General features: G+C 43.1%; 1 protein-coding gene across 1 annotated transcript in view; it reads right to left on the minus strand.

The window, feature by feature from the left end:
* Positions 1–13,306, minus strand: part of LOC148477865 (solute carrier family 2, facilitated glucose transporter member 3-like) — a 54,724-nt gene that overhangs the window by 25,142 nt on the left and 16,276 nt on the right. The window contains exons 3-4 of the mRNA XM_088456096.1: positions 10,558–10,718; positions 1,377–1,617 (exon numbers count right to left, since the gene is read on the minus strand). Of these exons, the coding sequence (XP_088312222.1) occupies positions 1,377–1,617; positions 10,558–10,718 (402 nt within the window). The remainder of the gene's footprint in view (positions 1–1,376; positions 1,618–10,557; positions 10,719–13,306) is intronic.

Consider the following 13,306-nt stretch of genomic DNA (forward strand, 5'->3'; position numbering starts at 1 on the left):
GTTTTTTCCCCGGATTTTTTGACCGTGTTGTCTTTTGGGGGCTGTCACAAGGGTTCTGAGTGGTTTCCCCTCATTTGCACCCCAAAATAAAAATGTTGCACTTCTTTTCTCCTGCTATTCTTAGGCAAATCTTTTTCGGCTATTACATTGCATTGACTTTCCGCGAGTTGAAAAACCGTCTGGAATTGAATTTGGAGATAAGTTCCGACCACGCGAATAGCCCCGATCGGCGAAACTTTTCTGCGGAAAGCGGCTCTTCGCTTCTAATTGAATACGACCCTCAGTTGCCAAGGGACTCCGGAGGGATTGGTCAGGTGGAATTGAATGTGCGGGACTATAGGTTATATGGTGGCGGGACTTATTGTGCCACTGGTGGGTGGGGCTTTGGCAGCCTTGAACAAATGGGTGGATCTTCAGACTGCTGGATGAACGGGCACTCAGTGCTTTGAAGTTTGGACATCTGAGAGGTGAATGGGCAGGGCTTTGGACGGCTGGGATCTGGATGGGTAGAGCTAGGGAAAGCCGGGGGTGAATGGGCGGGGCTTCACAATGCTGCTGGTGGTGACAGGATTTTTTTTTTCCTGTTTTACCTGTCATAACTGTCTGGACTACAGTGGGCCTATTTTCATGGGGAGGCCTGGATCTGCAGCTCCACTAGCCTCTTTGTTAGCCTGGCCCTGCTGCAGGTACACACGGGGGGGATGTTCTGGGAGGTCCTGCCGTGCTACAGCAATGATCGGCAGCATGGCAGACACTGGGAAAAGGTGCAGATATGCAGAGGGGCCGGGAATGAGTTGCAGATGCACCAGTGGGCATTTCTAACTGATCGTATTGTTTGCGACTACTGTATGTCAGGTAACGCACTGCATGGTGTGGGCACAAACGATGCGACCACACCACCTCATTATTGCCTATACTTTTGAAGCATAAGCTCAGGTGCATATTGCCATATCTCACTGCCAAGAGAATAGTTAATACTTGTTCTGTGCAGATCGTTCTGCATACCTCACAATCTAACCACATGTTCATAAATGCTTGCCCCTAGGAAAACTGGCATCCCAAAGTTTCCAGAGCACTCCTCGAGATGGCACCATTCCCAACCATTGTAAGATTCATCCTTGGGTGAAAGAAGCCAGGGGTGCAGTGCCATTTGTAGGGCAAGCGTAATGCCAGGTAACACATAACACCATGCCAAAATGCCCATTGTGTAACCTGATGTGTGAAAGTGCTATTGTCTTCTCTTGCCATCAGGTTCGCAGGCAATTGTGAGTAGGTGCAATGATATACACTATAATCAGTATCATAAACTGCCTTATATATTCAAGTGCAATTGTCATAAAAAAATGAAGCACGTTACCACAGTACATAGTACCCACCTGTGCCACCAATATTCCAACTACAATTCCAAGCTGATTCAGGGTCCCCAGGGCTCCACGGTACACGGTGGGTGCCAGCTCTCCGATGTACATTGGCACTAGACCGGTACAGAATCCAGAGAAAATCCCAACGATGAATCTTCCAATGATGATCATCTCAATGGACCGAGCTAATTTAGAGAGAGCCATGAACGCTCCTCCCACCACGGCGAAGACATTGACCAGCAACATTGCGTTCCTCCTAGTGTAGGGCACATGAGAACAGTATTCACAAAATTTGTAAGGCTCTTATCTGTGCAATCCCCTACTTATATAAATAATAATAATGTATATCATTTATCTTTACTTATCGATCATGTATTTGGCTGAAATGAGATATAGAACGTCCAGTGTATGAGGTTTTGAAAGGGGTAATTTTGTTTGTAAGAGTCATTTGCATTATAAACATTGTTCTTTGGCAAAGACACTAGTTCCACTTCCTACATAAGTATCCTGGGAACATTATATCATTATATCAGCCCAGAATATGGCTCGGTGTGTAGGATGCAGGATGATTTAAAAAACATATTCAGGGTTGCAGATAGGAAGAGGGTGTGTATGTAAGGGAGAACCCTGGAGTGCAGTGACCACACACCCTTCTGCGCACCAAAGTAACCCTTCGACCCCCTACAGTAATCACAGCCCAGTGCCGGGTTGGCCTAATGTCTTGATGCCCTGAAAATTGTCTGCCTCTAATACAGGCCATCCTTATACAGTGTGATTCCCCGTTCTGGCAACGCTGATCGATATAAAAAATGCAGATCGGAGGACATCATTGATCAACGATCTGTCTGGGAAAGTCATTAAAAATCCCTAACTTGCCGATTCCAACCATTTTTGGGTCAAAATTGGTGGAATTGAGATCATCCAAAATTTTGGATTTACCCGGCATCGGCAAAACAGGAAATTGCCCCATTACTGGCGAGAGGTATGGGCCCCATAAGAGGACATTATTGAATCTATATTAGAATTAATTTGTGGCTTTCATCCTACAAAACAATATTCATGCTAACATGTAGCCAAAGTCACAATCTAAACTTTCATACAAGATTTCAAATGGAATTATATTGCCAAGTGATAAAGTGCAAAATTTAACAAATACAGGTTAATTTACTAAGCAAAGCTCACCCTTGCCTACATCAATGTGTGTAAAAATGGAAAGTGCATCAGTTCTCCCAGATAGTTTAGTGCACAAAATGTGGGGGTTACTTGCACAGCCTTGGAATATTATATGTATACTGGATAAAATGTAAGAAGGGATTAGTAAAACTGTATAGACGTTCCACCTCAGTGAAGAGATACTGTGCAGCAATATTATACACAAAAATGGAGAAACTCTCAGTGCTCCCGAGCAGCCCCCTGATCAATCACCTAAAAGGGTATCCCCACACCCTAATCAACATATAAAATACACACAAATGGTGATATTATCTAGGGGATGTAGTTATTAGACGGGTGGACGCAATGCCGCCGATCTAAATACTGACACTTCCTGCCCTACACGGGACTTAACATAGGCGTCGAAATGCTGACGCCTATGTTAGTCCTGATGCCGGAAGACTGACCCCCACCATCCCGATCATCGTCTGACGGGTAAGTATAACACTTAGCCCAGGGATGGGGGGGTTAGGTTTAGGGACCCCTGGGGGGACTTAGGGTTAGTCACCCCCTCCCCCCCCAGGAAAGGTTAGGGTTAGGCTAGGGGAAGGGGGGTTTAGGGTTAGGCGCCACTAGGGAGAGATTAGGGTTAAGCACCCTCCCAGGAGGGTTAGGTTTAGGGTGCAGGGAGGGGTGGTTAGGTTTAGTCACCCATGAGGGGAGGTTAGGGTTAGGCACTAGGGTGGAGGTTAGAGTTAGGCACCCCTAAAGGAGCGTTATGGGGGGGGATAGGGCAGGGTTAGGATACTTACCACCACCGGTCGGAATCTCCTACTGTCGGATTTTCATTGTCGGGATTTGAACCAGCTCAGTTCAGCCGCCGGTATTTTAATCCCATTCCGTTATCTAGTGGCGCTCATGAAACATGGATAAAAATCAAGAGTATAGTCACATTCCTTTCATATGAAAGTATCACCGTGAATCCTGCTATGTTATTATTCCTATGAGTCAATCAATAACATCCAGCTGTAGATGAATTGTAGCAAATATTTGCAGCTGTATCTTTCTCACGCCTTTCAATATTCACAGATTTCATATGAAAGGAATGTGACTAGAGTCAATAGATAACGCTAGTGTGACAGGATCGGGAGCCCCTCTACTGTTATTTCAACTTCTAGTATGGTGCTAACCAAACTATCATAGGACCCTGCATATTATTCTATATTTCCATAATTGTTTTTTGTATTTTCCTTATTTGTTTGCATTAATAATAATTATAATAATGTTATTTATATAGCACTTTTCTCCTAATAGGATTTAAAGTTCTTTATGTTTGCTTTTACAGCAATAAATACAAAACAAGCTGAACAGGGACATTAGTGAAATAGGGTAAACAGGAAAGTCTTGAGTCTATTTTGAGGGACTCTAGAGTGGAGACCTCTCAGACTGTGCGGGAAGCGAGAACCTTAGAGTCGGAGCCTCAAAGCTGAAAGCTCGAGCCCCCAAATGAATTCCGGGAGATTCTAGGTACTGTTAATAGTCCTTCATCAATGAATCACAGTATTTGAGTAGGACATTAAGGAATGTCAGGTAGGGCTTTTGAAAGTCAGTAAGCCAATCCTGAAAACGATTCGCCATCTTACAGGCAGCCAGTGAAGGGAGTAGAGAATGGGTGTAATGTGGCTGGAACGGGGCTAGTTGGTTAATAGCCTGGCAGCTGCGTTTTGTACCATCTGCAAGCGGTGCAATTCTTTTGCTGGGAGACCAGGGTAGAGAGCATTGCAGTAGTCTAGGCGTGATGATATAAATGCATGTATGACTTAGGCAGATCTTCTGAGGGAATTAAGTGTTTGATTCTGGCTATGTTCCTCAGATGAAAGAATGAGGATTTGATTGTGGCTGATACCTGATGTTTAAGTGTCAGATGCCACAATCCAGGACAACACCAAGATTCCGCACATGTTCAGTGTTTTTTAGTTCTGAACCCCCAAGCGTAAGTCCTGTTGATTGGCTATGCTGCAGTCTTTTTCTCTGATGGTTAGCTCCTATTATCAGGACCTCTGTATTATCAGGGTTCAGTCACAGCCAACTGGCATCATAAACTCTCAGCTAGGTAGAAAGTTATGGTTGTTATTGGGTTCTCAGTACCCAGAGCAAAGGACAGGTACAGATGAGTATCATCTGCATAACAGTGGTAGACCAGGCCATGATATCTGATTATTTCACCCAGTGGTAGCATGTATACTGCACAAAGCATGGGAGATAGTATAGAACCCTTTGGAACACCACATGGAAGTGGCACTGGTGATGAAGAGTTTACTCCAGAAGAAACACTCTGTGACCTGCCAGTGAGAAATGATTTGAACAAGCTAAGGACTGTGCCATCCAGTCCACAGAAATTTTTCATATGCTCAATTAGAACCCCGTGGTCCACGGTATCAAATGCTGCTGAGAGATCCAGAAGATCCAGAAGACTTAAGTTTGAACAGTCGCCCATGTCTCTTGCAATGAGAAGATCATTAGGCACACGTACCAGGGCTATTTCAGTGCTGTGTCTTCTCCTGAATCCAAACTGAAATGGATCATAAATATTATGGGTAGACAGGCGGATTTCTAGTTGAGTTACCACCACTTTTCCAATAACCTTTCCTAGAAAAGGAAGGTTTGATACCAGTCTGTAAATGGACATGCAGTTGGGATTTAAATAAGGTTTTTTAAGAAGTGGTTCAACAATTGCTTCCTTCAGTGGTTAAGAAAAAATGCCTATATGCAAATAGCAACTATTTTTGCAAATACAGGGCCAGTCATGTCCATACACCAGATTAGCAGTTTGGCTGAAGCAAGGTCCAGATCACAGGTGGTGGGACGCAACTTACGGGTAATTTTAGCAATATCTTTTACATCCATTATGTCAAAGCTGTTCCATGGAGATGGGTGGCTTACCTTGGCAGGCTTGATAGTTTGGCACTCCTTTGATGGCACTGTAGGGATTCTAGCCTGGATGGAAGATACTTTATCTGCAAAGAATTATCTTGACTGGGAGATGGTTTCATCAGGCTGCAGACATGCTGGTTTGCAAAGCATCTCCACTGTATGGAAAAGCTGAGCTGGCCTATAGTTTGCTGCCATGATCTCATTTGAAAGGAACTCTTTTCTTACGGGTGATTGTTGATTGATATTCTCCAATAGCTTTGATTAGTTTTAACATCCTTTACCAGGTTCGTCTTCCTCCATCACTTTTCAAGTCTATGACCCATTTTCTTGAGGTGACTCACACTGTTGTCAAACCAAGGGGCTTGACGGTGTGGTATGCAGGGTCTTAATATCCATTGCAGCTGTCACATCCCTGTTATTGTAACTGACTAAGGAACAAGGCTCTTCACAGGCCCCCATTCCCCGAGAGATATCCAGGTTTGCTGCAAGAGCCTGGGGAGTCACACCCCTCCTTGTACGATACGTGGTGATCTCCATGGGTAAAGTTTTACTTTGAGGGGTTGCAACTGAGAATCGAATTGAGTGGTGGTCTGACCATGTGACTGGGTTTCAATTTAGGTCAAATACTTCTAATCCAATCTGGAAGACAAGATCAAGAGTGTGACCACTTTTATGTGTGGCAGAAGGAATGACTTGTATGAGGCCCAGAGCATTCATTGTGCATAGGAGGTGTTGACCAAGGTGTGAGAGCTCATCATCAATCCATGCATTGAAATCCCCAAGGATCAGCCATCTTTGATGCTCCAGAACAAGTCCAGCAACAATAGCTGCAAATTCTTGTAGAGATTTCTTTCCATCTCCAGCGTGCGGTAAATGAGAAGTACTCTGAATCCTAATTCTGTAGAACTCTGAGCAGTGATGCACTCAAATGAGTAATTTCCATTGGGTGGATCCTAAGCTTAAGTGCTTTTTTAAAGCAGAAGGCCACTCCCCCTCCCCTGCAGCTCAGTCTTGGGTTGTGAATGACAGGATAATTTGTTGGAACTGCAGTTTCCAAGATAGGTGCTGCATTTTCGTCTAGCCAAGTCTCCGTAATACAGGCAAGATCTGAAGATTCAATAAGGTCAGCAATTGTCGCAGTCTTCTTTCTTATAGATCTGGCATTACAAAGGACGGCCCTGATTGGGCCTGTAGTTTTCTTTATATTGAGTGTGGGGGCTCTGGGAATGTCAGTCACAGAGCAGGAATTTACAGATCTGTTCTTCCAAGCACATGGCCGTGTGTTAGGTACCACTTCCATTCGTCTCCTAAATGAAAGTGGTGAGCCTGAAGGCAAGGGACTTGGGTGGTTACAGCGGATAAGAGATTTTCGGCATCGCTTCCCATGACTGCCCTGCTGAGCTTTTCTTTAATATGCCAAGGGATTTCTGAATGGAAGCCTGTGCTGGATTAATAGGAACTGCCGCTCGCGGTGGTCAAAGTATACGTATAAAGCTGGAGGTGTACAAGTACATTGGGTCTTCCATGAGAGAGACAAGCTGCATACACACACAAAGATTTTATAACTAACGATTTTATGAACGATTTTCTGTCATATTATCTGTCAGATTTTTTAAAGTGTAATGAATGATTTTTGAAGTACAAACGATTTTTGCATATTCCCTTAATGAAAATCGTTCAGTTGACAAGTCTGACTGAACTACAAACGTGAACGCGCATGAACGATAATCGTTCATTGGCCCTCATTCAGAGCCGTTCGCTATTTGCGGTCGTTCGTTTAAAAACAAGGGGTGGCTATTCAAATGATCCGTACGCACATTGCAGTCTGTTCACACCTCTAAGTCTGAACGAACGAGCAAAACATACGCTCGTTTATTTGTTAAAAACGCCCCCTGGCCGCTCGCACCATACGTCATGTCCGCTATTTATTAGATTAATCGAGTACATCGACCAGCGTATGAACTGCTCGCTATTCTTGTGGTTGGTGTTTGCTACCACAAATTTGCGAGCAGTTCTGGCTCTAAAATAACCCAGTGACGTGGTCATTGACGCTGCTGTTTTAAATATACACACCCATAAAACGCCCGTTTTGACCTTTAAGCACGCCTGCGTTCGGATCTCCACTCCCCATTTTCAAGCACCTTCCCCTGTTACCACCCACATACGCCTCATTCTGTCACTCAAAATAGCAGGCACTCGCTATATAGCGTACAAATGATTTTCGGCCGCACTGACTGGTTCGCGCATGCGTACTAGAAAGCGTACGCATGCGCAGATGTGCAAACATCGCTCGGAACGAGCGTACTGCCGCTAACGAGCGGCTCTGAATGAGGGCCATTGTTTGACTCAGAAAGTGACCAATTTTTTCAAACGATTTTTCGAACGATTATCGTTCAACGATATCGTTCAACGATAATCGTTCAAAATATCGTTGTGTGTGTATGCAGCTTAAGGATGAATTGCATTTGATGATGAGAGAAGATTAAACAGTTTCATATTTTTATTTTTTCTCAATTCTGTGCGTGATCCAGAAGTTATAATGGGATTCATGAACAGAGGGCCTGATTCAGACCCGGATGCTATGCTACACTCGCTCGCATTGAGCGATTTTTCACAATCTGCACATGCATATGATTCACAATGCGCATGCGCGAACCAGTCATTGCGATGGGAAAGTGCTCGCCCGTAGCCCGCAGTCGGGCTGCTATTTTGAGTGACAGATAGAGCCGTTTGTGGGTGGTAACAGGGGAAGGTGCTTGTAAATGGGGGTGTGGATGTGCAAACGCAGGCGTGCCTGACCGTCAGAACGGCGTTTAATGGGTGTGCATAATTAGCAAAGTAGCGTCATTACACACGTAACTGGGTTGTATTTTAGCCAGAACTGCTCGCAATGTTGTGGTGGGAAAAGGCTCCCACAAGCGCTGCGAGCAGCTCCGATGGCTCTCGATGTTCCCTTTTAATCCTACAACTGCCGGAGATGACGTGTGTTGCGAGTGGCAAAGTGGCGTCTTTATACAGATGCGAGCGCATAGTGCGGCCGCTCGCTATTACTTAGTGGGCGGCTTTACGCGGCGCAGTGTGAGCACATGATTTAAATAGCCGGCCCCTTTTAGCCAGTGAGCGGCCGCAAATAGCGTCCGGGTCTGAATCAGGCCCAGAGTCTAATTTAATTTGGTTATTGCTTTATCCAGTTGCTACTCTCTTATACAAAAGGTTTTGAGCAAGTCTAAATAAGTTCACTTTTCTTTTCAGTTTCCAATTTAGGCCCGTAGTAAATTAGAGGCGAAAAGTCGGAAAACTTTCGCTAGGCCGATTTTTCTGCCTCCTTCGCCTGTTTCAGAGGCGGAAACTTTACGTGCACGTCCCCACATTTCTCCCTATTCAATTACTAAACAGGCGAAAACGGAAAGCGGCGAATGCGGAACAGGCAGAATTGGGGAAATCAGTCTGTACCCCCCAAAAAAATGCACTAACATAGGGAATCAATGTAGATGTGTACTAATAGCACTATTAAAAGTGTTTGGGGGTACTTAAGTAGTTTAAATTGCTTCTTATTAGCAAAAGTGGTGAAGAATGGCATAAAGCAGTATTTTTTGGTGAAAATAAGTAGTCCAGAGAAATTTGGGGTACTTAAAAATGGGTGCAAGCATATTTTGATGTTACTAAAGTGAACTTTTAAAAAACTTCAAAAACGCTCCTGCAGCAAGCACCTGCAATCCCAAAAACACCTGAATAATCCTTGCAGACCCCCAAAGAATTCTATTTCGCTAGTTGTTATGCTTGTCCCCCCACTTTTGACTTTTTTGCCCCCAAAACGAAAGTACTTTTTCGGGGTGCTCTGAGGTAATTTTTTTGTTGATTTGTCCTTTGGGGGGCTGTCCCAAGGGTTCTGAATCGTTTCCCCATGTTTGCACCCCAAAATAACGATTTTGCACTCTTTCTCACCTGCTATTCATAGGAGATACTTTTCCGCCTATTACATTGCATTGAGTTTCCGCTTAGGCGTAATCGTCCTGGAATTGAATATGGAGATACTTTGAAAACAGGCGGAAAGTCCGAATCCGCGGAAACTTATCTCCAAACAGCACTTTTCACCTCTAATTGAATTTGGCCCTTAGACTCACACAACTTATTCCAGGACAAAGCAGGCTTGTGGAACGGTGTTAGAAGCCATTTCTATTGTCTACTGTAGGTGTGAAAATCCCAGTGTGAGACTCCTTTTGAAGTGGATAATCCATGCAGGGTAAATATAACATGTCTCCTGGGAGTAAGCTGGGCTCCTGTGTTTTAAAATGAACAGACCTCCAGATTTCAGAGGCTGGGGATACTGAATCTTAAATTATTAATGCAAGAAATCATAGTTATTTGCCGACCAGAGAACAGAGGTGAAGGGAAGAGCTGGATGGAGGCAAAGATAGTTTGTTTTCCACAGTACCTTGCTCTGTGGTGTCCACTACAGAGCTGATGTCAGTCTCAGTTGTACTGGAAGTGCCAGAGGTTTCAATCCTATCCAATGTGAATCTCAGGGCAGGAATGCAATCCATTGATTTTGGAGAGATGTCCACGTAGTGCAGTACAAGGTAAAGGTAGGTCCTTGGATATTCGTGATGCTTCTGGTGTCAGTTGTGTTGAATTTAAGCTGTTTTGTAGAGATGTTCAGGAGCATGTAAAAGGTGAGGCAGCCATCGTGGGTCCCTGTATTAATACACATTTACTTACCTGGAACAGTTGAATTGAGATGAGGTATCACCAGTCTAAGGTAAATCTTGAAATAAACTTTAAAGTACAATATAACATCTAAGGGCAGCACTGTTCTTATTTATATTATTCATCAGAATTATTCACTATGCACTACAGTATGTATTCATCTCTGCTGTCCTCCCCAAGAAATTGTGCCAATTTTGTCTTGTCCTACTTGTTCCTCTGGTTCCTGGCTTGAACCAGATTTAATGAGGCAGCTTGTGTCGGGAGCACCCTTAGGTGTTATAAATCTGTATTGTCCTATTCCTATGTACTCCTCATCATGTCTAGAAATACCACTCATCGCCAACCTCTCTCTCTTCCTATCTGTCCTTCATTTCATCCCCCACAAGTTCAGATACAGCCTCACCTGCCAAAGCGGTTTGCAAAGTATCCCACGGAAAGGGAGCCGACCATTCCGCCCACAGGGAATATGGCCACAGAGAGAGACCATAGTGAGGTTTCAAGGCTCTCGGACATCGGTTTGTTGTAGCGATGGATATATGTTTCGTTATAGAAATTCTTGATGATCTGCAGAAACCAACCAAAGTAAATGTCTTACAAATCAAGTTAACAAGTCAAAGCACATTGGGGATTATTCTGAGTTGGGAGCAAAGTTAGAAAAAAGCAAGTAACTTTGCACCTGGAACAAATCATGCTGCACTGCAGGGTGTGCAAATACATTTATTATTTTTGCCTGCAGGGTAAATACTGTCTGTTTCTGCATGTAGCCCCCAAATGCTGGGCAACTTCATTCTTAAGCTGGCCACACACATAGCGATTTTTCAACCAATTTGGCCGATTTCGACGAATCGTGTAAAATATGGACAAATCGTGAGTATCCACTCTTGATGGCGATGCGCGTCCCCGCTCGTCGTATCTCACATCTTCAGATCTGCCGTGCTGTAGGGCAGATTTTCCAATCTGGGACATGATGGGTGTCGATCGAGAGTACTTTTTTAGTCAGGATTAATCGTACAATTCATCGTACATTGCGGAATTTAACAGACAGGGCTTGCACACGCCCATCCGCCATCTTGTGCAGCATCGTGATTGCAAGAAGAAGGAAGCATGATCAGGAGCCTGCACAACAAGTCTGGATTTCAGCACTTTGGTGAGTATTGGTTCTGTATTAAATGCAACCTCACTTCCCACCAATGTATGACCGAGCCACCGCCCGCCTGAATGAGGCGGGCGGGTGGTGGCTGGGTCACGCATCAGCCTCCCACTGCCCACCAATGTGTGCCACCCACCTACCCACCAATGTGTGCCACCCACCTAGCCAATCGATGGCCACCAATGTCACGGACAAGCTAAAAAATACCTTCAAAATCAGCAAACACTAAAAATGTAATAAAATGCCAAAAACATATTTAGTTCAACAACAAAAAAATAAACATTACAACAATATCAATACATATATTAAACTTGTTCTTGTGATACATCTGTTTATGATGGTTGAATATACCACTAGAAACAAATGTATATCAACAACATAAACAAATACATTGCTGCACCAAAAAAATGAAAAAGATATTACAATACTTTTAAAAACACATTACATTCCTGTAAAAAAAAACATATTAAAATACAAAATAAAACATTAAAAACCAGAAAAATAACATATTTCAATACTTTTAAAAACATATTACGTTCCTGTAAATAATACCATTAAAATACAAACAAAAACAAAAAACATCAAAAACCAAAAAAAAACATATTACAATACTTTTTAAAACACATTACATTCCTGTAAAAAAAAAACATGAAAATACAAAAAAAAAACATTAAAAACCAGAAAAAAACATATTACAATACTTTTAAAAACACATAACGTTCCTGTAAAAAAAACATAAAAAATACAAATAAAAACATAATTAAAACCTGGAAAAAATATTTGTTAAAAAAATATAGTAAATAAATAACTATAATAACTATAGAAATAAACATAAAAAATGTACAGAACAATTTACAATTGTAGCTTAATAAAATGTCCTTTATTTTTTCCTTCCTAGCAATGTCTATGGATAGCGAACGCGAGTTTGTGACTGGGTTCCTGGAGATACTACAGTCAAAGGAGTGTCTATGGTGGACTACACCCAAAAGTTCATTGCAGATGCTGACCTAAAAACAGTCAGACACAAAATCCAGAACCTGCGTACCGTCTAGATAAAAGAAGAGAAAAAAGTGGAGGATTCAAAAAGGTCTGGAGCAGGCACCGACGACTTGTACCAGCCAACATTGCGGTACTATCACTTGATCAGCTTCATTAGTGAACAGGAGCCACAACGCCAGTCAGTTGTCCTGATGGCCGAGCGAGAGGGAGAAGAGGAGGCGGCAGAAGTGAGAGGACCGTCTGAGGAAGTTTTGGTAAGTAGAGACACAGGCAGTTGTGTAACTATAAATTTTTCTCCCCCATGCCAAAAAAGTTTCAGGCGCCCCCCCCCCGCCCAAAGATCAAACACACCCAATGACGACGTTTAAGGTGTGTGGTTACATGATACAGAAACGTGCCTTACACATTATGACACACTAAGGAATGCCCCTTACAACACATTATGCCACACCGTAATGCCCCTTACAACACATTAACACATTATGCCACACAGCAATGCCCCTTACACATGCCACACAATAATGCCACGTATAACACATAATGACATACAGTAAAGCCCTTATAACAAATGTATGCCATGCTGTAATGCCCCTATTTCACATTATGCCATACTGTAATGCCACATACAACACATTATGCCACACAGTAATGCCACATACAACACATTATGTCACACAGTAATGCCCCTAATAGCACATTGTGCACAAAGTAATGCCAAAAACACATTATGCCAAACAGTAATGCCCATTACATCCCACCCTGACAGATCTACTTCACCAACCCTCCTCTCTGCTCCTGCCAGTCTGTGACCTCAGTTCAAGACAGGTTGCAGCCAGTATTTACCTTACATGCAAAAAAAAATTTATGTATTTACACCCCTTGCATTGCAACATGGTTTGTCCAGGTCACAGTTAAGTGCTATCTCTCTATTCACAACTCTGAATCAGGCCCACAGTTCATAAACCAAAACCTTTTGTTGTTTTGTAGTTCAATCCCAATTGTC

Source organism: Taudactylus pleione, unplaced genomic scaffold (assembly GCF_031769625.1).
Source record: "Taudactylus pleione unplaced genomic scaffold, aTauple2 ptg000685l, whole genome shotgun sequence".
In the NCBI taxonomy this organism is placed as follows: Eukaryota; Metazoa; Chordata; class Amphibia; order Anura; family Myobatrachidae; genus Taudactylus; species Taudactylus pleione.